Source organism: Podarcis filfolensis (genome assembly GCF_964270895.1).
Source record: "Podarcis filfolensis genome assembly, chromosome: 2".
Classification (NCBI taxonomy): domain Eukaryota; kingdom Metazoa; phylum Chordata; class Lepidosauria; order Squamata; family Lacertidae; genus Podarcis; species Podarcis filfolensis.
Genome location: NC_139605.1, coordinates 64,364,277 through 64,389,297, shown reverse-complemented (window position 1 = coordinate 64,389,297; position 25,021 = coordinate 64,364,277). Strand labels below are relative to the sequence as shown.

General features: G+C 40.9%; 1 protein-coding gene across 6 annotated transcripts in view; it reads right to left on the bottom strand.

Annotated features, from left to right (window-relative positions):
• COL23A1 (collagen type XXIII alpha 1 chain) overlaps positions 1–25,021 on the bottom strand; it is a 311,227-nt gene that overhangs the window by 11,069 nt on the left and 275,137 nt on the right. For 3 of the 6 annotated variants that reach the window (XM_083592226.1, XM_083592224.1, XM_083592225.1), the window contains 34 exons: positions 24,883–24,945; positions 24,730–24,792; positions 24,576–24,638; positions 24,422–24,484; positions 24,269–24,331; positions 24,116–24,178; positions 23,961–24,023; positions 23,807–23,869; positions 23,655–23,717; positions 23,501–23,563; positions 23,345–23,407; positions 23,190–23,252; positions 23,040–23,102; positions 22,886–22,948; positions 22,331–22,393; positions 18,500–18,562; positions 18,171–18,233; positions 18,017–18,079; positions 17,863–17,925; positions 14,433–14,477; positions 13,260–13,337; positions 12,406–12,429; positions 11,639–11,692; positions 10,954–10,998; positions 10,021–10,110; positions 8,758–8,847; positions 7,514–7,564; positions 6,223–6,288; positions 5,069–5,095; positions 3,391–3,417; positions 2,309–2,380; positions 2,150–2,203; positions 1,112–1,138; positions 249–302 (listed from right to left, as the gene is read on the bottom strand). In XM_083592226.1, coding sequence (XP_083448352.1) covers positions 249–302; positions 1,112–1,138; positions 2,150–2,203; positions 2,309–2,380; positions 3,391–3,417; positions 5,069–5,095; positions 6,223–6,288; positions 7,514–7,564; positions 8,758–8,847; positions 10,021–10,110; positions 10,954–10,998; positions 11,639–11,692; positions 12,406–12,429; positions 13,260–13,337; positions 14,433–14,477; positions 17,863–17,925; positions 18,017–18,079; positions 18,171–18,233; positions 18,500–18,562; positions 22,331–22,393; positions 22,886–22,948; positions 23,040–23,102; positions 23,190–23,252; positions 23,345–23,407; positions 23,501–23,563; positions 23,655–23,717; positions 23,807–23,869; positions 23,961–24,023; positions 24,116–24,178; positions 24,269–24,331; positions 24,422–24,484; positions 24,576–24,638; positions 24,730–24,792; positions 24,883–24,945 — 2,001 coding nt within the window. The remainder of the gene's footprint in view (positions 1–248; positions 303–1,111; positions 1,139–2,149; positions 2,204–2,308; positions 2,381–3,390; positions 3,418–5,068; positions 5,096–6,222; positions 6,289–7,513; positions 7,565–8,757; positions 8,848–10,020; positions 10,111–10,953; positions 10,999–11,638; positions 11,693–12,405; positions 12,430–13,259; positions 13,338–14,432; positions 14,478–17,862; positions 17,926–18,016; positions 18,080–18,170; positions 18,234–18,499; positions 18,563–22,330; positions 22,394–22,885; positions 22,949–23,039; positions 23,103–23,189; positions 23,253–23,344; positions 23,408–23,500; positions 23,564–23,654; positions 23,718–23,806; positions 23,870–23,960; positions 24,024–24,115; positions 24,179–24,268; positions 24,332–24,421; positions 24,485–24,575; positions 24,639–24,729; positions 24,793–24,882; positions 24,946–25,021) is intronic. The other 3 variants (XM_083592227.1, XM_083592228.1, XM_083592229.1) reach the window with 2 other exon arrangements.

Sequence of the window (25,021 nt, the reverse complement as noted above, 5' to 3'; positions counted from 1 at the left end):
GAACAAACCTGGTTACTGCTCATAATGCTTTATACTTTTGCCTTGCATATGCATTCACCTACAAAATCTGGCATATGACCACATACTATTTCTGCAAATTTGAACTAGCTTCAATTGAACAAGATATAGTTGGGCTCCCCTGTCCTCAAAGATTAAAGGGGATGTTGTCAGTGAGTATGGACTTTTTGTGTGTGAACAGATGAATTAGAGGCAGACATTTAGCTCAGTGAATTAGAAGCAATACAGACCTTTTCTCCTCTCTCACTTTTTTCTCCTTTTTCTCCTCTTAGGCCTGGGAAACCCTATAAGAGCAACATGGGGGGAAAAGTATGTGTTTAGTGCCAAATAGTTCTGGTAATGAGGAAAAGGAAAAACAAGGTTGTTGTTGTTGTTTTTTAAAAGCAACCACTATGAATTGAGACAACGAAACATTTTCAGAAAAAAAGTATGTGCATGTTTTGTGCTAGTACTGTTTGTTTATTTCTTGCACCCCACTCTTCCTCATACAAAGCCCAGAACAGCTTAACACCATTTATAAAGTCCAGCATTAAAAACAAAGCTAGGCTGTGATTCACTACAAAGTGCAAAAAAAATAAAAAATCACTTGGGATATTGCTATTAAAGCATTTATCCTGATGAAACACAAGGATGTTGCAGATCTTACACTGCTACTCATATGTGGCCCAGGGACACCTCTTTCACCTTGGTATAAACCAAGGCTGGATCTACATTGACCTTCTAAACGCTATTGAACTGAACATTCTATAAGGTTCAGTGGCAGTTTCCCTTTGTCAGTGGTTCATTGCTCTGCAGCGCAACAAGTGTAGATCCACCCCAAATCAGGCAATAGGTCCACCTCAGCAGTACTGGCGTCTGTTATGATTGCAAGGGACTCTTTAGGATTGCTGGTGGAAGTTGCTTCTGACAATGCAACCAGAGACCCTTGGCCAGGAAAGGCAAATCTTAACCTGAGAAGAAAGCATTTGCCCGGGTACACAGTCATGACCCCTCCCTCTACTAATCATTTATAACGTATGAAAAATTCTGTTTAATTGCTTCCTGCATTGTTTGCTGACATACTGATAGTATAGATAGTATACTCATTACTTACATCTAATCCTGGTTCCCCTGGCTTTCCCTAGGGTTAAGAGAAAGAAATGGAGACAGTGAACTGGTGAGAGTGGGACATCATGGGCAGGATTCAACTAACGGGTCCCGTCAGAGGAAGCCCTGTGCAAGGACTTATGCTTGTGAAATAGGGCTTCTCCCCTCCTCAGCCTGTACAAACAATTTCAGTGCTGCCCTGAAATTGGCTTGGGGGTGGTGGTGGTTGGGATAACATCCACAACAGCACACAGAGGGAGGATATCATTCTGTCTGTTACGCCAAAATGCTTCTCCTGATGGAACAACGGCCTTAGTGCGATGTTGAATTTCTCCCCATGTTAAGTGGGTTACATTTATGTTAAGCAGATACCCAGCTCCCTCCCATTGAAATCCGTAAGTATTAAAAGTGCTTTGCTGACTGGGTTCTGGCCCCTGTGTACAGCATCTGGACAACACACATATTTTTGTTTTAACAGAACTTCTGTAATTTTAGTAACACAAAACAACCAAAGAGGAAATACTATTATTGTGTTGTTGTTTTTCCATTTTCCGTTTTTTCCATTTCCACAGACGAATCGTTTAAAAAACAAAACAAAACAGAAAACTGCAGAATTTCACCACTGACTCAGATATGATGTCTATAGTTCGGACAAGCTAATCACATGCACTTTTACACTTTTACAGCAGACGATCAGAATTATCACTGCTGCAACTCTCTGCAACACTGATGGGAAGTCTCTGAGAAAAAGACCACACAATAATTATGAGGTTTCAAAAAGGTGTCTGAAATCTGTTTTAAATTTCCATGTAGGGCTCAATAACTATTCTTATCAAATTCTCTACCATTACAATAATACTTAGAAAACAATTTAAGTTTGCCTGTAAGGAACTTTTATGTAACACAGAAGCTTACTGCTTCATTAAAATTTAGTAGTTTCAAATAAAATAAAATACAGTTATGAGTCATTTTGTATTCCTTTGGAGGACTGTGGTGGATGAACGCGTTAACCCATTTCCCATAGCAGATCCATATGCATCCTTACCTTCTCCCCTTTGGTGCCTGGTAAACCGATAAGCCCAGGAGTACCAGCAGGACCCTAGAGAGAAAAGAAAACTACTAGAAAAAGGCTTGGAATATTGCTATCTGCTTTCTGCTTTCTGCTGAAGCACAAGGATGTTGCAGATTTTATACTACTACTCACATGTGGCCCAGGGACACCTTTTTCACCTTTATGACCACTTTCACCTTTTGCACCCTTTGCACCATCTGAGCCCTGCATAAAAACAAATACATTTATTAGGGTTTCAACTAGTTGGTTTTTTAAAAAATCACTTGCTTTATGCCCAATTCATTCTTTTCAATTAAGTTAAAATGAAGGTTAATGTTATCAAAATTTCACTCAAGGTATCTTTTAAAAATACTAAAGGAAATGCAAGTCAACATACAAATAAAAGCTCCCTATTATAATATTGCACCAGACCAAGAGTACCCAGTACCAGCCTTGGTATCTGTTTACAGAGGAACAAGAGATTGCGGGGAGAGATAGTAGAACAATGAAACACTGATCTTGGTAATAGCAGCAGCGGCGGATTTTGTGGGAAAGGGCAAGTGCAAACACACCCTTTATTGGCTTACATAAAGTTATACAAGCATTTTTATTTTTTTTATAAAATAGATTGCATAAGAAAATTTCAAACCAAAGGTATGAGTTATGAACAGTATAATTCCATTCCTGAATTCTTGCTTCTGAAACTCACATGGTCTGAATCAGAAAGGAATTTGACTGGTGGCAGATTGGGCAGTGACCAAAAGATCTCAACCTATATTGGGTTCTTATATCTATCTGCCTGAAATAAATCTTTTGTACTGGTGGGCTCTAAGTTGGGGTTGGCCCAAGACATTTTGCTTCCTGAGCTGAAGAACAAGATGGCATCCCACCTCCCTATTCCATGCCCAGATGCTGACTGGACTTGAAGCTTAATCTTACTTCAGTACTGGCAATGAAATAGGCTAAGGGTGTAGGAAAGGCTGTGTGGCACACCCACCCACCTCTGTCTTCCCACAGAAGGGTAAGGCCAGGGGCCTTGGGTGAAAATAACATGGGAGGCTGACCCTGCTGCCTCCCAGCTTCTGCTGACAGAGCTGGCTGTCTCATTTGGCCTAATTGTAGGGCAGGGTCTGCTCTAGGATAAGTTTAGTTAGTCTTCAGTGGTCAAAGTGGTTTGTCCTTGTGCTCAGTTCCAGTTCAATTCATAAATGGTGTGCACAATTTTAGTGACCCACCTTGTGTCCTTGAATTCCTTGGGGACCCTGCAAGATATCAATGATGCATATGAGAAAAGAAAATACAAGGGAGGTTGGGGGGAAAGTTGATCTGTAATTCAAGCCTTATCCTCAAATCCTCAATGCCTGTGCCATAATATATATCTTTCAGACATTCTATTTTGATGTAGAGAGAAACAGAAGCCACTCATGCAAATATGCCTGCGTAATTCAGAGGATGTGGCTACAGTAGACAGGCCTAACTGTTTTTCTTTTTCTTTTTTAGAATGCTGTCATCTTAGTATGTTACTGGCCAACCTATAGCCTGAAAAGAATAAGGCACAAAGCTAGAACTTTAAATGCAGTTGTTCTACACCAGGTTTTGGTGAATGGTGCACGTCTTAAAGTTATCATTCTAAAAGTATTCTTTAAGATGAAACCATATAACCCATTGCATTTTTCTTTAGAAATCTACATTATATTTCAGTGTGGAAGGAAGCTGTGAGCATGGAAATTTTTCTTTCAGACAGAAATATCAACTCCTAAAGCCAAGTGAGAAAAACCAGGGGGCAGCCATGTTTGTTCATCTCTAAAGTGAGGCTGTGTGTTTAATTTTTATAGATTGGTTGGTAAAGGTAGCTCAATCCTGGCCCTGCCATACCCCACTGCTCTGGGGAAAATGGGGATGAGAGGCAAAGTGGTCCATTCAGTTCATCTTTTCTGAATCTTGTCATAAAAAATTACATCCTACCACTTCCCTTTCTTTAAATATGAACAGGGAAAACAGATGAAGAGCAAAACTGGTAGCTTCTGTCATGTCCCATTTGTCTTATAAAATTTAACAGTAAATGTATTAAAAATAGTGTCAATAAATGGTAACTCTAAAGGGAGTTTGAACAGCCAGAAGGTGACTGACATGCTGAGGACACAGAATCATGGAAGGTCTAGGAAACAGTGAAGCGAAATGTCTTGGCATGTTCTTGATGTTACCTATCATTTATTTATTTGTCAACTTTTAGTTTGCTGTTGAAGTAGGCAATGCCGCAGTATTTTGGCCAATATTCAAAAGGATTAATTGATCAATATATCTCCCCTTAATTTTTTTTAAAGATTCATAATTACAAGAAATAAAAAAAAATGTCCAGTAGCACATTAGAGACCAACTAAGTTTGTTCTGGGTATAAGCATGCACATGTTTAGGAAAGTTTTTAATATTTAATGCTGTATTGTTTTTAACATTTTTAACACTCGATTGGGAGCCGCCCAGAGTGGCTAGGGAAACTCAGCCAGATGGGTGGGGTATAAATAATAAATTATGATATATATATTATTATGAAAACTTATACCCAGAACAAACTTAGTCGGTCTCTAAGGTGCTACTGAAAAATAATTACAAGAGAAAATGGTATCAAGCATCATTCATGGACTAAGGCAAATGTAAAAGTTATTTGCCTTAACATTAAAAATAACTGAAGGAAGAAAGGGAAGGATAACATTCCCCTCCCAAGAAATCTGTAGGGATAGGCTCAAGTGTGTATCCTTTGGCAACAATATAATTAAATAACATGAATAAATTGTATTCAGCAAGAAGTAAAATAGCAGAATTTCAAGCAAGGGCACATATTACTATGCCATGATCTCAACAAAGATATTTAATGTAGGTTGGAAAAACCACATGGCATTTAGGTAATAGACTCACCTTATGCCCCTGTATTCCTTGAGGACCCTAAAGACAGCAATAGTTCATTTGTTAAAGAATGCTTAAAGTATCCCTAGTACATCTTTCATTTTGTACACACAGCTATCAGACTTCCTCTCTAGGTAGAATACATTTGTTTGTATCCCCCCCCCCATTATCATGGGTTAAAAAACCCACCCCAATCTAAACAAAATAAAAGTTTGATCTAACTATGTATAATGAAGTTGTCAGGGATTCTAAAATTGTAGAAAGGAGCCTACCCTGACTTCACCGTCCCCTGCCAAATATCCATAAATATACTTCCTATGGCAATGTGCATCCTTTTCTGGAAAATGTCTTACCAATCTGTGATCACCAATATGTGTGTCGCTACAAATGTCCACATTCAAACAGTTGTAACAAAGAGAAATAAATTTTAAGACTGAAAATGTTTAACAGTGTACATTGTTCACTTTTTATTCAAGCTGGACCCCCAAATTCCCCTCCCCCAGATATGTGCTGAAATTACCACGCAGCAGTTCTTACAGTCCACTTACGTACCTCAAGTCAATGCTCTGGTATGGGCTTGCCATCTGCTGGAAGGTTTAGGATCTGATCTAATGGCTAATTATATCAAAGGAAACGTTTGACTATCTGGATCTCTCCTATATATAGTCAGTGGGATCAACCTTCCTGTCAAACAACTAGGGTCAGCAGTAAAATGCCTGCTGAGCATATTGGGATCCAAGCTTAATGAAGCTTAGCTGTTCTGGGCATGCTCTCAGCACAGCATCTATTCTGCGTGTGTGCAGTGTGGCGTTTGGGTCTTTAGCACTACATTCCATCACAAACATTTTACTTCACACAAGGAATCATTTCATAGCTGCATGGAAACCCTTGTTACGGGGTTTTGTTTTTTGGCTCCCAACTCTGCTGGGTGTTATTCCATGCTTATCCCACAGAAAAAGTAGATAAAATATTAGAGATAAAATCATCTCATTTGCTAAAGTACTGAATTGATTTTATTGCAACAACTCAGTGATTAAGTATTTTAGATTTGTACACTCATCATCAATGATTGTTGATCTACACACAAAATAAACCTCCCTGGATAGGTTAGAGCCACAGAGATTGTAACCTGGTAAAAAATCTGAGTATTAAAACAGAAGACTTACCGTAGGGCCTGGTGGACCTGGTAGACCTGGAACGCCAGGAGGTCCTGGTTCAGCTATAATCTGCACCTATGGATTTTGTTACACAGTGAAGTGATTTGACAGAATACAGACTTGTATGGGCATGATAAAAAAAACATTTAGAATGAAAAATAATTATTGGTGAATGAAAATGCTCTTAAGAAATATAGAGAACAAAGCAATTAATAAAAACTTTTTTAAAGAACATTAAATAAAAAAGTATTTTTTAAAAGTCATTTTTTTTAAAAAAAACATTCTTTTAAAAAAGCTAACGTAACACATAATGAGTGTGTTCCAGGTTATTATGGGTGCAGTATGCACATGCAACCAATACCCACAGGCTGAATAGTGCTCTGTTCTCCCCAATGCCTTGCTGATGGGTGTGTGCAAAGATGGCATGGCAGGCCATTCAGGGGAAGACTGAAATTTAATCTCTTGGCCATTTCTAAGGCTGCTCTTCTGACCTCATTTCTGTATCTTAGGCAAACAATTTAAATTCGAATCAGATGTGATAGTTTTTCATCCTGGAAAGCCTACCATATATATTTGATTTATACACAGGTATTGAGGTACACAGATAGTTCAGGCAGAAAACAGCAGACATATGTAATACTTGTTGTGTTGAAGAAAGTTCCTTGCCTGTAGGAAAATTGTTAGCATGTGAAGCAGTCTTTAGGTCATGATCTTTATTGGTAAGTGATTCTCACTGAAATCAACAGGACTTATTTCCAAATGAATGCATTTTGACTTGGGTTCTGAAAATACTATTAAAAGTAAAGACTGTCACAACACATATTAATTCAGGAACCTGTAATGTGGAGTCTCAGTGAAACAAAAGTCCTGTTTCATATTAAAAAGTGACTATTGTCCTGCCAGTGTGGAATACCTGAAGTGGGGTGACCCAGTGGAGGGGCCTTCTCAGTGGTGGCACCCTCCATATGGAATTTGTCGCCTTTGGAGGAGTGCTATGTGCCACCAAATATTCAGTTTCATCATTTGCTTAAGGAGCACCTCTTCACACAATGTGCCCCTCCTGATAGTGTTTGGGCATAGGTCTTTTGGATCTTTTGATTTGCTGTACAGCCCACAGGACTTTAATCTTACTGCTGATTTGTACAATGTAACGGATTTGGGAATTTTAAAATATGTTTTCCTATTGGCTCTGTGTTACTTTGTATTTGCATTGTGAACATTTCTTAATGGCGATATAAACATAAATGAAATAGAACAGATAAACGGAACATACGTCTCTCTCAGTATGTTTACAACTTACAAGATCCTTCTCACAGGGAGCGCCAGGTTCTCCTTTTGGTCCATCAATGCCCTAAATAGTAAAAAGAAATAGTCTGGTGTCTGAAGATGTATTTTAAGATATAAAGTTTGTGGAATAAGAAGTTTGTGGTGGGGATTCTCTTTATCTAAACTAACCTACAAACCTATTAATTTTCGGTGGGAGTTTTTCCTTGCAGGGCTGAACTTTTCTTGGCTCTGATATTGTGTCAGTAACAGGCAAATGGAAGGTGAATTATTTCCCCTATGCCTGGCAGTTCCAGCTGAGCTGTGCTAGGAAACAGTAGGCAGCATGACAGCACTGTAAATGGCTATATACAATGTGCTTGTTACTCTTCATGTTTTTTGTAGAAAGTCCCATCTATATAAACTGCTATCAACCACTTCTTCATAGCGAGATCTCATGCGGATGTCTATGCACCTGCAACCCATGTCTGTGAGGCCAGTCACATGGCTCTTCTCACCCAATCACAACCCTCACTCCCAGGAAGGACTCAAAACAATTCACCTCCCTAATTTTACTCCAGGATTCAGGTTCATAACACTTCAGAAAAGTAGTTCCCATCCTGCTAGCATATGAATAAAGCCTCAAATGATTAAGAGACAGTGTTATCTAAAGAGTCACCTGTACCTGCCTGAGCTTGCCAAAGCATTGGCTTTGGAGGCAAGAGCCATTAGACTGTCAGGTAACGGGGAAAAGACTATCTTCCATGCTTTTGGAACTCCCCACTCCAGGGAGCTAAGTATGGCTTAATAACTGCTAGTCTTTTAAAAACCTCTGAAGACACATTTATAGAAGTCTGTGTGGGTTGAATTGTGCTGCACTTTTTCACGCAACGCACAGATAAAACATGGTAATTGCTCACACAAGAGGCAGTGATGGCCACTAACTCAAATGGCTTTAAAATATGAGTAGAACAACATATGGAGGAAACAGCTATCAACTGCTACTAGCTAGTGTATCTATGCTCTTCCTCCACTGTCAGAGGCAGTGTGAGGTGAAGAGATTCACAAGTGGAATCGAGCTGGACACTCAGAGAACAGGATGCTGGAGTCTGGACTTAGATGGGCCTTTGGCCTGATCGAGCGAGGCTTATGTTTCTCTTTCTTATGCTTATGCTCTTAAGCCCCTGATATATAATACATACAAGTGAAAATTAACTTTTTTCTGGTAATTAGCATCTATGACAACCGTCTAGTCCCAAATTATGTTGAAGACAGACATACCGGTGGACCAGACAAGCCCATTTCTCCTGTCTCTCCTCTCTCTCCCGCTATTCCAGGGTTTCCTTGGTCTCCTTTCAATCCTTTCGGACCCTACAATGTAAAGGAACAGCATGTTTCCCCCCCTCATCACCAGATAGATTCAGAGTTATGAACACACACATTCTGCACATGCCCACCCAAACTAGCCCTCCATATTCAGTAGTCTGCGAACTCTGAAAAGGGGTTGGCGGACTTGGCAAGGGAAAATCAGATCAGTATTATACACATATACTGACAGACACTTTTCTTTAACAGGTTTCTATAAGCTAAAATTAATAATTTCCTAATACAGCCTGCTAGAAAACATCTGTCAGCCCACAAAACATATGTAAATGGTAGGTGCTGAATGGAAGCACCAGAAAGCTCTTTTATTAAAAGAACTGATACTCACAGCAGACAAGTGGACAACAGAGTCACTTACTGTTACTTTGGAATGTAATTTGCTCAAGTAACAACCTACATCTATCACCCCAGTCCCCTAACAAATACCCTTTTCCATTATGAGTGCAGATGCAGCAATAGAAAGAATGCTGTGGGAACGCAGAGGGTGGTATTTTACAAGAGCATAACCAATTAAATGAATGGACCTAACTCAGCCATGTTCCATAATTGCAGTGGGTCTCCTCTGAGTAAACCTTAGTTGAACACCACCCATAAACACAAATGTAGATTTTTAAACTGAAGGATAGAATTTGAGGGGAGGGAGTTGTTTTGCCAAAAGAAGTCACAGGAACTTTAAAAAGAAAAGAAACCTCAGGCTGCTTGTTACCTATCAGATTGCACATCTTGTCCAGATACTCGCTGAGTTAGTGGGATGTGCAAAAACCTGGGGAGCCAAAATAGAACAGAAAGAGGAGACAGGCTGGACACAAATCCTGCTAGTGAACAGATGCTGAGAACTGCAGCAGCTGATGCCACCCTGACTGAGGGCAAAGTGGCCATTCCAGGCTCCAGCCAAAAAAGGGCCTACTGATCTCTTTAAAGTGTGGACCATGACTTTCTCAGGGAGCCTCTGTGAGGAGGCTCTATTTAGGAATCTAACCTTGTTTTCCAAGTAGCTTTATGAATTCCTTCAGGGATCTCCCCACCCCTCAGATTATCAGAGACGCTATACCAGGCACTTACACACCCATTTCCCATAATGTGTGTGTAATGCACCTTGTATACCAAACAACTGTATCTGTGAAAACAGTATTTAGTAATAGATACTGAAAACAGACATACTGGGAGACCACTCATGCCAACATCTCCTTTCTCTCCTTTTTGTCCTATGAGTCCGGAGCTTCCTTGGTCTCCTTTTGAACCTTTAGGACCCTGTAATTTTAAGGGGGGGGGGTGGAATGTAAGATAATTGGGTTTTAATTAATAGTATTCATTATTTTCCAGTGTTACTCTGTTAGAATATTTTTTATTTTGATTGTGTTAGAGGAACTGCTGACAATCAAACACTGATTAAGAAGTGGAATGGAATTTAATAGATCAGGTGGATGTGACCACTTCAAAGCACAGGAAACTTCAATAAAGATTCGGACATGCACACACTCATCCTGCACACAACAATCTTAAGTATTTATTTTGAATTAGATGTAAATTAAATTACTGACTGCAATAATTTGATCATGTATCATGGAGGGGTGCTTAATAAAGACTCGGATGGAAAGATGCAACATCGGATAATGGCACTGTCTTCCCTCTCTGTGCTCAGGAATGATTGGAGGGTGGAGCAGAGCTGTAGTTCCGGTTGCATGAACACTTTATTTGGGAAATGACAATCAGGTGTGAACCTCACAGAGACCAAATCATATCAAAATTAAAACCATTGCAATATATATATATATATATATATATATATATATATATATATATACACATATACAATTATTGTCTCTATTCCACACACACACACACACACACACACACACACACACACACACAACATGCCATGCAGATTAAAAAATAGTAGGTTGTCAAGGATATGGAATGGTTGGAAAAACTGCAGGATGAAGAGTTTGCAATTTGCCTATATGTGCCTCTGAAGACTGCATGCATTCCAACCACTTTAGTAACTCTCAAACATTTAATAGGTAGTTTCAGCCTATTACAGAACTTTAGTCACACAACTGAATGCAAATTTATTAATAATGCTCCCAGCCACACCTTCTCTCCATCAACTCCAGGCGGGCCAGGCAATCCAAGTTCCCCCTGGAACAAAAAAACGGGATAAATCAGAGCAATGACTGCATCATGAATCTAACCAATAAAAATCTTTTTCCCTTCCCCCAAAGAAGTATATATTGCAGTACTCAATATTTTAAAGGTGCATGATTAATGTTACATATTTCAAGGGAAGTGTCAAATTTATTTAAGCCAAGACAAAGCCCTATACCGCTTGTGACCTGGTGACTTTTCAACAAACCTTCCAAATAGAGATTAAACTAGGTCAGCCCTAGAGGATCTTCAGCCAGCATGTGGGCTAGCTCATCAATCAATTCATGCCTAATGCCATTGCCAACACTGTTTTATCTGGAACCAATAAAATTGTGGCTTAATTTGAATCCAACACTTGTCTCTTGCTTCCTTTGCCATCTGCACATCCCACCATGGTCTCACTATGCCTGGGCCCACAAACAAGTGATTATAGACACTTGTTAAAATTCTTCTCCCTTTGCTAATCTTTGAAACTTTGAACACGTTACCCATCACTCTGACTCCCCCAAAGTTATCCAAGGGGATATGCCATGAACAGAAGATTCACATATAAACCAAGCTCAGTGTTGCCAAGCAGGTACTGAGTACAGTACAGAACAAAATACATTTTATGTAAAAGGGAGTAAAACCCAACCTTTGGTCCTGGAGCTCCTTGGGGGCCTGGGGGCCCTTGGGGACCTGGCGGGCCCTGGAACAAAAGACAGCAAATTATCTGTTAACTGCTGTTAATACAAACATTTTGAATTAACAGAGATGAAAAACAACTGGCAACAAAATCTACGGTTAGCAGGTCATCTAGTTTCCAATTTAAATCCATCTTCCATAATGCAGATAATTTCCCCAAGAGGCTAGGAAGGGGATGATCAGAAACAATAGAGAAAGGTGGGAAGTGACTCCATGACCCCCTGCTGCTTTTTCTGCCTGTCTCCAAAGGAGTCTTCAGAATTCTCAACCATTAGAGCACAGCTACAGTTTCCCCTGCAGATGACTAGAGCAACACCTAGCTGGGACAGAGGACAACTCCCCTTGGGAGTTCTGCCATCTTAATGTAATGATGATGGGAATAGTGAGCCAAACGTAAGCACTCTTAAATCCCACTGATTTCAACATGAAATGTGAAGCATGTTTTCAAAATAATGCCTAATGCAATTTTAAAGAAGCAAGCCAGAAACTATGAAACAAAGCAATTAAACACATTCATTACTTGATTATCACTGTGTCTGACATCATGCTGCCAATGATTCAACCTAAGGGATTATGTCATTATTTTGTTAACAGAAATCAAATGTTTGGTAGAAAATTTCTGAGAACCATGATCAAAAAATCTAAAGCAGAAAAGCCACATGCTAGGCCATTAAAAAAAATAAATCCACACAGGCATCTGGCAAAAAACCATTTTACCGTCAATCTGAGTTTCCCTGCAGCCTGTTATAAAACAGTTAGAATAGTTTTCAAATGTATTAAGAATTAAATATTTATGCTATTCAAATACTTTTCCAATTGAAAAGACCATCATCTAAACATTTTTTATTGTTGAGAACATTATTATATAACCCCCCCCCCCATTTGATCTGAAAGGACAAACTGAAATTCTACCCCAATCAGTCTCCTTGCAGTCATTATGGAAGTTACAACCCGCTAAGTAACAAAGAGCTGCTTATTTCATTTGTGAGTCACTCCCACCAGATGTGCCTGAATTTGCCTACAGCTGTTTCTAGTGGTTTCTAAAAACAGTTTTGATAGTCACCACTCTGAACAGCTTAGCTGCTTTTGGCCTATTCAGAAACAACATATATACCACTATAGGCACAAATTATTGCACTAGCCTAGCATGAACTGTATAAAGGATTCCACATTTGACTCTCACTTCCTTCCAGAGCATCCAGACATTGTTGCCTTGTCATAACATTTCTCTTTCAAGGTCCTTTGCCTTTGATTGTCCCTTGCTTTTGATGACAGATTTGGTGGTGGAGTTGTAGCAAAAAGCTCTGGCAACGTGGACAGTTTGCGATGGCTTCTGTGGACCATGCCCAAATTCCTCAAACTGGCTTGTATGTTGGACTTTTGATTCTATTTGAGTATCAATCTTGCCATCATGTCCTTCTTTGTAGGCTTTCCAAAGGTGGGAAACAGGACACTGAGCCAAATCACCCTTTGGTCTGATGTATCAGGGCACTTCTAATGTTACTAAAATTTAGTGCCACTTCATGTTGAAGCAAATTGTATAATTATCACATTATTATCATAAAGGTTACCTTGAGAGCTTCCAAGATTCTACCATCATAGTCAATTACTACTGTATCACCCTGTTCTCCTTTCAGGCCTGGAGGACCCTACAAAGAAAAGAAAAGGTAATTGTAAACTTTATGGGAATAGAAATAATTTTCTGCTTGTCACATGCTATTAAGAAGTCACAGTAAATTCTAGTTTCATACTTAAATACGGTGCTTTAATTGCTACAGTCTAGATAATAACTGTTCACTGGATGAAAGTGGAATAAACCACCTATGCTGTGACAGTCCCATTAAGGCCCATTGGGTACTGGAGGTCCTGCTCTTAGAGCCATCATTAGTTAAGATAACCTTGGCAGATGCTTTTGCAGTAGTAGCAACACAACTACGGAATTCCTCCACCACGGAAATCCTCCAAGCACACTCTCAATGTCATGAGCTATGAAAATATTTTTATTCCTCTATGCTTTGGCACAACAATCCTATGCTTGTCTACTCAGAAGTAAATAAGAAGTCAGATTCCAAAGGAGCTTATTCAAAGGGAAGCAGCTATAGGGCTGCAGCCAAACAGTGCAATTCTCTATGTATGTCTACTCAGTAGTAAATCCCCTTTGAGTTCAATGATGGAACCACCCAGTTAAGCGTGTCTAGGGCTGCAGTCTAAATCTTACTGTCTCTTCACACATCTTGCACCCACCTCCATTTCTGTTGGACCTTTTCTCTTAAGCCCCCAGCCCCCCCCCCCGGCTCCAGCCTCGCAGGTGGAGCCAAACACCATAAATAACTGCCCCCTCCTCCTGGATCAATCTCCTGCCCTCTTCTTTCTGCAACACAATCATCAGAGAGCTGCCAGTCCCTGACAATGATTCATGACATAGGTCCTGGTGCAAAATGATTCGAATGCACTTCAATATGGAATACAGAGATGTCATAGCACATGGAACCTCCCTTTGAGGTTTTCAATGGCCTATAAAAGTCAAAACTAGTACCCAACCCATTTTATAAGTCCACACACAAATGTCAAAGACTGAAATTCAAGGAAACCATTTTCTACTCCAGAATATTTATACTGATTGTATTGTTGACAACGGGGAAAATCCCTAGTTAATTTATCTTCCACAAATCTCACAGTGTATGTTTATTTCAGCTTGAGTATTTATTTTAGCAAGCTAAGGAAAGAACAAAAGTAATTCATACCCTTGGCCCAATGTGTCCATCTGCTCCTCTTTCACCAGGTTCACCCTGAAAATAAATGTTTGTTACTCTAAAATATTGATTCAGAGACAAGATACGTCACATATCTATGTGTCTTGAGGAGCACAGCATAAGCAATAGCAGGCTTAAAAGACCTTCACACAATCCAGCTGCAAAACGAATCAGCCAAATCAGATACAAGATAATAAAACCGCCCTGCAGGTTTTAGTGTAACAATATGCACACCACACTGCTGCAAAACCAACTAACTTTTGAACAAGAAATTAGCCTGGCATATAAACTTAATCATGTCACGATTATACTTTTGCTTTCACATATTGTATTTTGTGCTTGCATTGTTTACACTGTCAAATATTTCTTTTTGTAATCTCTGTAGTTTATGAAAAATTAACATGGCAAGTAGCAAAAAGACACTCTAGCACGTCAAATCTTTATAAATTAAGATAGTTGCCACATTTACTGTAGGTATTCTGAAACACTACGTTCTTCAGTTTTCCAGCATAAAAAGAGCTATAACCTAATAAAGAGGAAGGTAAGTTTGATGCAGACTTCATGAAATACAGATTAGCTCTAAAGGATTAGCAACTTGCCTAAATGGACGTAGCATAAACAAATGTTTCCCTTTCTTCAAGAAGAAGACTCATGAAAAATTACATAACCAGTTCTAAAATATTTTATCTTGGAATGACCAAAGAGGCAATTAAAAGAACACTCTTTTCCCATCTTCCTAACTGATTGAACAGAGAAGCATACCAATGAACGTTGCACTGGTTCAAGCCATACATTTTTGTCCCCTCTCTGCTGGCTTGCTCCACTTCCTCCTTCAGTGGGGAAAAGCTATTAAGTTCAGCTGGGTGGGTGCTTCAGAAAGCAAGAAAGGTATCACCATTATGGTCATATGTCAGGGGCATCTAGCTCAATGCAGCTGGCCAGTTTACTGTTTTATCATTTCATATCACACCTATCTTCTTTCCTGGAAGACTGAAAAAGTAGGAGGCTTAAATGAGACCTGCTGTTCCTACAGTAATGCAGTTCTGTGTGCATCATGGCAGGTTTTTAAGAATGCAAATTGTAATTGCTTGGTGGGCAGGATAATTACCAGAGGCAATATGGAGAGGGAATTTAATTCTGCTGTGGTCCAGGGAAAACAATCCTCTTCTGTATCTGGTATTTTATTTCAAAGGAGCTCAGTTGGTTAGAGCCTGGTGCTGATAACGCCAAGTTTGCAAGTGCGATCCCCGTATGGGACAGTTGCATATTCCTGCATTGCAGGGGGTTGGACTAGATGATCCTTAGGGTCCCTTCCAACTCTACAGTTCTAGGATTCTATGAATCAAATAGGGATTATCAGAGGCGATTTCCTCAGCAGAGGAAGAAAGGGTTAGATTCTTTCTCCATATTAGCTCTGACATTACTAATTATCAACAACCCCCCCCCCTTGAAGCAATTTGCATTGCAAAAAACTTGCAGGTTAAATGCAAATACACTTTTAACTCAAGTCTAGACTGGGCATCCTTCCTAAATGGAGATTATGATTTATTTATATTTCATCTATAGGTCTTCATTTTGCTTTGAGCCTGACATTCAGAATAGAATAGGGGTCACCACCCCTTTTGGGTTTGTGGGCACAGTTGCAATCTGAAGAAATTTCAATTTTTTTCCTCCAAGCCTATTTTTTGGGGGTGGGCAGTGGAAGCAAGAGCACCCTAGCTGTAATCTCCAGAAAGATCCTCCCCACAAAAATCCCTCTATGTTGGACACTGCATTGGTGACCCATGGATCAGAAAATCTTCAGGTAATAAAGAAACCTGCAGCTCATATGATACAATGCCCTAGAAGAGGCTGATTACAGATACAGTGTGGTGTAGTGGTTAAGAGCGGTGGACTCGTAATCTGGTGAAGCGGGTTCGCGTCCCCACTCCTCCACATGCAGCTGTTGGGTGACTTTGGGCTAGTTACACTTCTCTGAAATCTCTCAGCCTCCCTCACTTCACAGAGTGTGCTTGTTGTGGGGGAGGAAGGGAAAAGGAGATTGTGAGCTGCTTTGAGACTCCTTAGGGTAGTAATAAAACGGGATATCAAATCCAAACTCCTCTTCTCTTTTATTTTTTGGAAAAGGACTCCCAACTCTTGAAAATATTTCAGTTCTCTATTTTCCTTGGGCTAATGTTATGCTGATCATGCGAAACAAAGATACTTATGCTATTTTACATTCCATCCTGATTTCATGATACAGTATTTCCAAACTAACCTATTTGCTTCTTCCTGTTACCAGAGCAAATAAACATGCCATCTATGAAATAATGTCGTTTGCTGTAGGGACATAAAATTTGTACACTCTGTTGTCATTTCCTGTACTGGTAATCAAATTATTGAATTATTATGCATTAAATTAATTAGCAGATTCGTGTTTGTGTGTGTTTTTTACTCTGCATGTCTTTATGTTAGAATGATTCTACATTTTATTTTATAAAAAATTAATGCAGTATTGTTTTTTATCCTGTATTAGCAGAGAAAATGAACGTTCTATCTTAATTTGCCTTAATTTGGCAGTTTTTGTTCTAATTTAATGGTGCCTGGTGTGGAGGACAGAGCTCCATAAGTGCAGGATAAAACATTCAAAGAGCCAGGGTTTGAGGTCACTAGGTATGGGAAGTTGGATGTGCAGCACCAGAAGCCCTGCTAGCACACTAGCAATTTCTGATATCTATGTGCCAATACCAGCCAAAGCTCATTCCATTGCCATCCTCCCATGTGGAAATCCAAGTGCATACAGCTCTTTAAACCACACTAGCTGCCCTGCTTTTCAGCATTCACCATCACATAGACAAAAGGGCTCAAGCTGTCTCACCAATTCAACATGAAACGGAATTTCATGTGAACCTGGACCTCACCATTTCACAGTAAGCATGCAAATACCCTGCTCTGCACCATTCATGTCTTGTGCGTGTTCCAAAAGTAAAACATACATCGAGAATCATATGGAAAGGAAGAGGCTTGGGAGGGGAAGGAGTTACATAAGAAAAGAAGCAGTTGGGGAGCAGATTAAGCAGGACCCTCCCAACACCTCTCTGATCCAAAATGGTCATCATCCTGAAACAAAAATGACCACCTGTGTTTTGATGCATACATTTGATTACCATGGTTCATTTTGCTCTCTGTTACCAAGCAGGGTTAATACTAGTCTTGGGCTATGATCCAAGGGAAGTCTTCTACATGTGGACTTTTTCAGCTACAAAAGTTTTCTTCAAACATCTGATAAGCTGCTCCTGAATGTTGGAGAGCATGGCAGTGAAACATCCCATTAGATGTGAGGGGATGCTGCTGTAAAGGCAAGTTGCAATTTCATTGCGAATGAAGCATTTTGCATGTTCATATCCAGACCTTACTACCCTTCCCATTTGATACTTACCTTTGGCCCTGGTAGACCATTTATTCCATTCACTCCTATTGGGCCAACACTTCCTGGTTCTCCCTGTAATGTTTGAAGGAGGTGCAATGGAAAACTCTCAGTTTCTAAGCAGGCCAGGTGCTAGTCTCACTATCCTTTCCAATGTGATACTTACCTTTGGCCCTGGAAGGCCATCTGTGCCTTTCTCTCCTGTTGGGCCAACACTTCCTGGGTCTCCCTATAAAGTTTGAGAGAGGTGCAATGGAAAACTCTCAGTTTCTAAGCAGGCCAGGTGCTAGTCTTACTATTCTTTCCCATGTGTTCCTTACCTTTGGCCCTGGTAGACCATCTGTGCCTTTTTCTCCTGTCGGGCCAGGGCTTCCGGGTTCTCCCTGAAATGTTTGAAAGAGGTGCAATGGAAAAGTTCCAGGGCTGGATCCAGATTCTGCTAGCAGAAGCCCACACAAGGCATTCTACTAGCACAATTTCCTTCCCTCTTCTCCCCCTGTGCCCTGCCATTTGCTGGAGTGGGTGGGAGAACCCCCAGATCAGTGGGGAGAGGGTAGGAGAGGGGAGATTGTTTTGTCAAGCAAGCAGATATGCTTGCATTGATATGAATGATGCCTAACCTCACTATCCTTTTCCATATGCTGCTTACCTTTGGCCCTGGTAGCCCATCAATGCATTTGTCTCCTACTGAGCCATTGCCTCCTGGTTCTCCCTGTAATATTTGAAGGAGGTGCAATGGAAAACGCAGTTTCTATTTAGGACATGCGCTAATCTTACTATCCTTTCCCATGCGTTGCTTAAATGACGGTTAGCCGGACAACCCAGAAAACCACCAATATCGATCCTTTGTTGGAACATCGCTGGCTGGCGTAGGAAAAAATGTGACCCAGAATTCCAGTCGTATATCAACTCGTTTCATATCATTCTATTGCAAGAAACTTGGGAGGAGGGTGAAATTGTCATAAACGGATTTGACCTACTATCCCTTCCAGCTTGCCCCTCCCAGAAAGGAGGACGGCCGAAAGGTGGTCTAGTAATTGGTATCTCACTGAAGCTGCATTTCAAATTTTCATTAGTTTCGACTGCCCCCCCTTATGCTTTATCCGGGTTGATGTCGGGGGGGAAAGTATCACTGTTAATCTCCAATGTCTATCTCCCGCCAGGGGGTTCGTCCCTTGAACTGCATGATAGATGGGAAATATTAGAAGATCATCTAGTATCATGCCGAGTCAAATATTCCAATAGCCAATCCTTAATTGGTGGTGACTTTAACGCACGTATAGCAGCAAATTGGGTCGATTTAACTAAAGCTAAATGGTGGACTGCTCCATGCCTCGACAATTATGATTTGAGACATGCCTTAGGGAGAGCCTCAAAAGACTCTAAAGTAAACGAGGCTGGAGTACTTCTTTACCAAATGGCTATTCGCTTAAACCTAGTACCCCTGAATGGTTGCTGCCCTCCTGATATACCGGGGGAGTATACCCACCTAGGTATAAAATCAAACAGTGTACTAGATTACCTTTTAGCCTCGAGTGACCTGATTTCGAAAGCTCTCTCTTTTAAGATTGGCAATATCCAGCTCAGTGACCACCTTCCACTTGCTGCTACGTTTGACCTAGACTGGCATGGGGTTGAGCACAGTCATCCAACTCAATTAGATACTAACGCCGAAAACCCAGTAGAGGGTACTAATACGGCATTACGAGTGAAGGGTATAAAGTGGTCTGTAACGCAGGCTCAAAAATATTCCGAATTTTTTCAGCAGGAGATCATACAAACCTATTCAGCCCTTGGCATAACCTCATATGAACACGATCAAACTATTAATCTATTTGCCAATCTGTTGAAGGACCTTACGTCATTCTTTACTGTCCCAACCCACCAGGCAAATTGGGCCCACTTTAAGACAGGTGCACTGTGGTTTAACCGTAATTGTAAACAAGCCAAACAACATCTTTGTGCTATTTATAATGATTACAAATCCTCAGGGGCGACTACGCTTCCCAAGGAGTACTATCAGGCAAAATCAGCTTACAAATATGTGCAAAAAAAGGCCAAACAGGAATGGCAACTGAACCGCTGGCAAGCACTTATAGCTGCCTCAAGTACCCGTAATTCCCGAAAATTCTGGCTGTTGGTTAACAGAAAATCTAAAAGATACCCCTTAACAGTTATTCCGGCCCCAGTTTGGGAATCCTTTCTAAGGAACTATTTTGCCGTACCAGACCTTAATATTAATACAATCGATAGATTTGATGAGCAGCTCCCTCTTTGGCCACCCACTGACCCGGAAGAAATCCACGGACTCATTTCTAATCTTAAAATCGGAAAAGCCCCCGGTCCTGACCTAGTCCCGGCGGAAGCTATAAAACTTCATGCAGACTGGTGGGCGAAAATCCTGGCCGCTACGTTTGATGCCGTAAATAACAGTGGGAAGGTACCAAGAATATGGAAGGAGGCGATTATTGTTCCAATTCATAAAAAGGGCTCGACAGATGATCCGGGAAATTACAGGAATATCAGTTTATTGTCATTAATTGGGAAAATATATGCACGGTTCTTGTTAACTAAGCTTACTAAGTGGGCCGAAGAGAACAACCTGATTGGGCCAGAACAGGCTGGTTTTAGACCGAATCAGTCAGCGGTTGATCATGTCTTAGTTTTATACCACCTTGCCCGGAAATATTCCTCCCCAAATAGAGGCCAACTTTGTGCGGCCTTCATTGATTTAAAGGCCGCTTTTGACAGCATCCCCAGAGGATTACTTTGGGGAAAATTAGCCCGATGGGGAATAGACAAAAGACTTTTGTGGCTAATAACTAAATTGCACGACGGATCGGCCGCCAGGGTGAGAATCACTCCGGCCGGCGACCTCTCAAATTCAGTAACTATCAATAGAGGTGTTCGTCAAGGATGTATCCTTGCTCCGACCCTTTTTAATCTATTTATAAGTGATATGAGGGTGCCTCTGATAGATTCTCAAGAAACGATCCACGCCCCCCGTCTTGCCCAATATCGTTGCCCCCTTCTACTCTACGCAGACGATGCAGTGATCCTTTCCTTCTCAAGAGTCGGCCTTAGGAGGGCATTAAAAATTTTCGATGTTTACTGCAAATCAAATTTTCTTACAATTAACCATGCTAAGTCCAAAGTCCTAATTTTCTCCAAGAGTCGAAAAACCTATAATTGGAGAATAGACGGAAAAGCTATTGACCAAGTCTTTAAATTTCAGTACTTGGGAGTCCTTCTCCAACACAACATGGGCTGGAAGGTCCATCTTGCATATGTATTAAACAGAGCAAAAGCCCTTGCCTTTGCGATACTGCGTTTTTTCTTTTCAGATGGGGCTTTCCATATTCCATCAATGTTAAAAGTTTTCAAGGCAAAGGTGATTGCAACAATAGCATATGCAATCCCAATATGGGGGCCCTTTGTTAATCTAACCCATTTGGAGGTAATCCAAAACCAGCTTCTAAGAAGGTTGCTAAAATTACCCAGGTGTGTAAGCAATACTGCTATACGTCTGGAACTAAATGTTACATCTCTAGAAACCACATTATGGAAATGCATCCTTTGTTACTGGTTGGCATTATGGCATAAACTTCCAAATCTCCTCTTGATACAGTGTCTCTGGAGAGATGACTTCCCTAGCCCCTGGGCAAAAATACTACATGGGAAACTTGTGTCCCTAGGACTATCTCCATCTGAACTATTAAAATTGGATTTAATTTCTGCCAAGAGAATTATAACTCACAAATTAGAGGAGATGGATTTACAATTTAATATTGCGACAGGTGGTGGCACCTGTTCGCCGATAAACCTTGGCTTAACACCACCTACGAAACTTCCATCTTATTTAACTACCTTATCTGTGGTGACGCACAGGTATGCCTTTATAAAGGCTAGATTCAATGTTTTCCCATCAAACGTGTTGGGTAACAGACTCTCCAAAGGACAGATCTCACTCCTCTGTGACTGTAAAAGTGGATCTATAGAATCGTTATACCATATAATCTTCTGTTGTCCATTACATTCGGCTTCACGGTCCAAGTTTCTGGCCCCATATTTATCGAGAATAGCTGATAGACCTCAGGAAGCCCAAATAATATACTTATTAAACGACGAAGATACAAGTAGATCCCTTGCAGTCGCTAGATACCTGATTAATGTTTTATTTCAAAAGAGGAGAAATGGATCTCTGTATGACTCTGACAGCTTAGCTAAACTTAAGTACCATCAATAAGTGCCAGAACTAAGACGCATACCCCCCAAAATCTGATGGATTTGAATTGCAGTTTACATAGAGGGAGCTTATTGTGTATAGTGTTTACTTAACTGAAGTAAAATTGGTTTTATATGGGTGTTTTAATTTTGGAACTGTTTAAATTGTATTGTTTATGGATAAATTTTGATGTATTGTTTCTGATATGGGCCAATGGCCGCAATAAATCAATCTATCTATCCATGCGTTGCTTACCTTTGGCCCTGGTAGACCATCTATGCCTTTCTCTCCTATTGGACCAGGGCTTCCTGGTTCACCCTGCAATGTTTGAAAGAGGTGAAATGGAAAAGTCTCAATTTTTAAGCAGGGCAATAAGACCAGTACAAGCAGCTGGACATCTGGGAGGCTGGGTAAGAAGAGTCACCACCACTGCCCTCCTCAGCACTGCCCTCTGTTTCTGCCAGCCTCCTCTGGAGGACAGATGAGGAAGCCAGATGTGAACCATCTAGTTAAAAGACCATTCTTCTGCTGTACTGTTTTTATTGTCCGTTAACTTTCATTTTGCTCTATACTTAGGCGTTAGGTCTAGATTATATTTTTGTAATATTGAAGACAGTATATTCTACGTTTGTTGCTGAATTGTTGTTGTCTTTACAAAACTGCTTTCTCCCCAATCAATGTTTTGCAGTTTAATAGGAAAAAGGGAATTTGTTGTAAGCTGCTTTAGGAACAGCTCACTGTGCAAATGTGCCATATACATAAACTTAAATGAACTAAACAACCTTACAATCTTTCCCGTGCTCTGCTTACCTTCGGCCCTGCTAGACCATCTAAGCCTTTCTCTCCCATTGGGCCAATGCTTCCGGGTTCTCCCTATAATGTTCGAAAGAGATGCAGTGGAAAACTCTCAGTTGGTAAGCAGGGCATATGCTAATCTTAGCATTCTTCTCCATGCACTGCTTACCTTAGGCCCTGGTAGCCCATCTATGCCTCTCTCTCCCACTGAGCCAGCGCTTCCTCGTTTTCCCTGTGGTGTTTAAGGAAGGGCAATGGAACTCTCAGTTTCTGAGCAGGTATCATCAAGTCTTAGTATATTTTCTGATGTGCTGCTTACCCTTGCTCCTGGTTGCCCTTTTATGCCTTTTTCCCCAGTCTGACCAATGCTTCCTGGATTTCCCTGTAGTGTTTGAAAGAGGTGCAATGGAAGACTTTAAGTTTTCAAGCAGGGCATGTGCTAAATCTTAGCCGTCATTCCCATGCACTGCTTACCTTTGGCCCAGGTAGCCCATCCATGCCTCTCTCCCCTGTTGGGCCAATGCTTCCCCGGTTTCCCTGTCAATTTTGAAAGAGGGAGAATGGAAAAACTTGGTTTCTTAGCAGGCTATGTGCTTAGGATCTTGTTATCCTTTCCCATGTAATACCCACCTTTGGCCCTGGTAGACCACTCATGCCTCTTTTTCCCACAGGGCCAATGTTTCCTGGTTCTCCCTGTATTATTTGAAAGAGGTGCAATAGGAAACTCTAAGTATCTAAGCATGGATTGTGCTAATCTTAGCATTCTTTCCCATGCACTGCTTACCTTTGCCCCTGGTAGACCATCTATGCCTCTCTCCCCTACTGGGCCAGGACTTCCTGGTTCTCCCTATAGTGTTTTAAAAAAGGTGCAATGGAAAACTCTGTTTCTTAACAAGACATGTGCTAGTCTTTTATCAACTCCCATGTGCTCCTTACCATTGGCCCTGGTAGACCATCTATGCCTCTCTCCCCTACTGGGCCAGGACTTCCTGGTTCTCCCTGTAGTGTTTAAAAGAGGTGCAATGGAAAACTCTCAGTTGCTCACCAAGGAAAGTGCTAGCCTTTTTATCCTTTCTCATGCACTGCTTACCTTTGCCCCTGGTAGACCATCTATGCCTCTCTCCCCTACTGGGCCAGGACTTCCTGGTTCTCCCTGTAGTGTTTTAAAAAGGTGCAATGGAAAACTCTCAGTTTCTCACCAAGGCAAGCACTAGCTTTTTTTATTCTTTCCCATGCACTGCTTACCTTTGGCCCTGGTAGACCATCTATTCCTTTGTCTCCCATTGGGCCAACACTTCCTGGTTCTCCCTGGAGAGTTTATAAGAGGTGCAATGGAAAAATTTCAGTTTCTGAACAAGACATGTGCTAGTCTTTTATCCATTCCCATGTGTTCCTTACCTTTGGCCCTGGTAGACCATCTATTCCTTTATCTCCCATTGGGCCAACGCTTCCTTGTTTTCCCTGTAGCATTCAAAAGAAGTGCAAAGAACACACTCATTTTCTAAGAAGGGTGTTCATCAGTTTTACTGTATCATTCAAGAAGATGCTTACCTTTGGCCCTGGTAGACCATCTGTTCCTTTCTCTCCCATTGGGCCAACACTTCCTGGTTCTCCCTGTAATGTTTGAAAGAGGTGTAGTGGAAAACTCTCAGTTTCTAAGCAGGCCAGGTGCTAGTCTTACTATTCTTTCCCATGCACCACTTACCTTTGGCCCTGGTAGACCATCTTTGCCTTTGTCTCCCATTGGGCCAGGGCCTCCAGGTTCCCCCTGTAGTGTTTAAAAAAGGTGGAGTGGAAAACTCTTAGTTTTTGAGCAAGGCAAGTGCCAGTCTTTTTATGCTTTCCCATGCGCTGCTTACCTTTGGCCCTGGTTTACCGTCTATGCCTTTGTCTCCCATTGGGCCAACGCTTCCTTGTTTTCCCTGTAGCGTTCAAAAGAAGTGCAAAGAACACTCTCATTTTCTAAGAAGGGTGTTCATCAGTTTTACTGTACCATTCAAGGAGATGCTTACCTTTGGCCCTGGTAGTCCTTCCTTGCCCTTCTCGCCTATGGGCCCAATACTTCCTTGTTCTCCCTGAGATTAATACAAATTTAGGTGAACATTACAATCTTGCTTTCACCCCAATGTCCAAATATTGAGCATCCTTCAA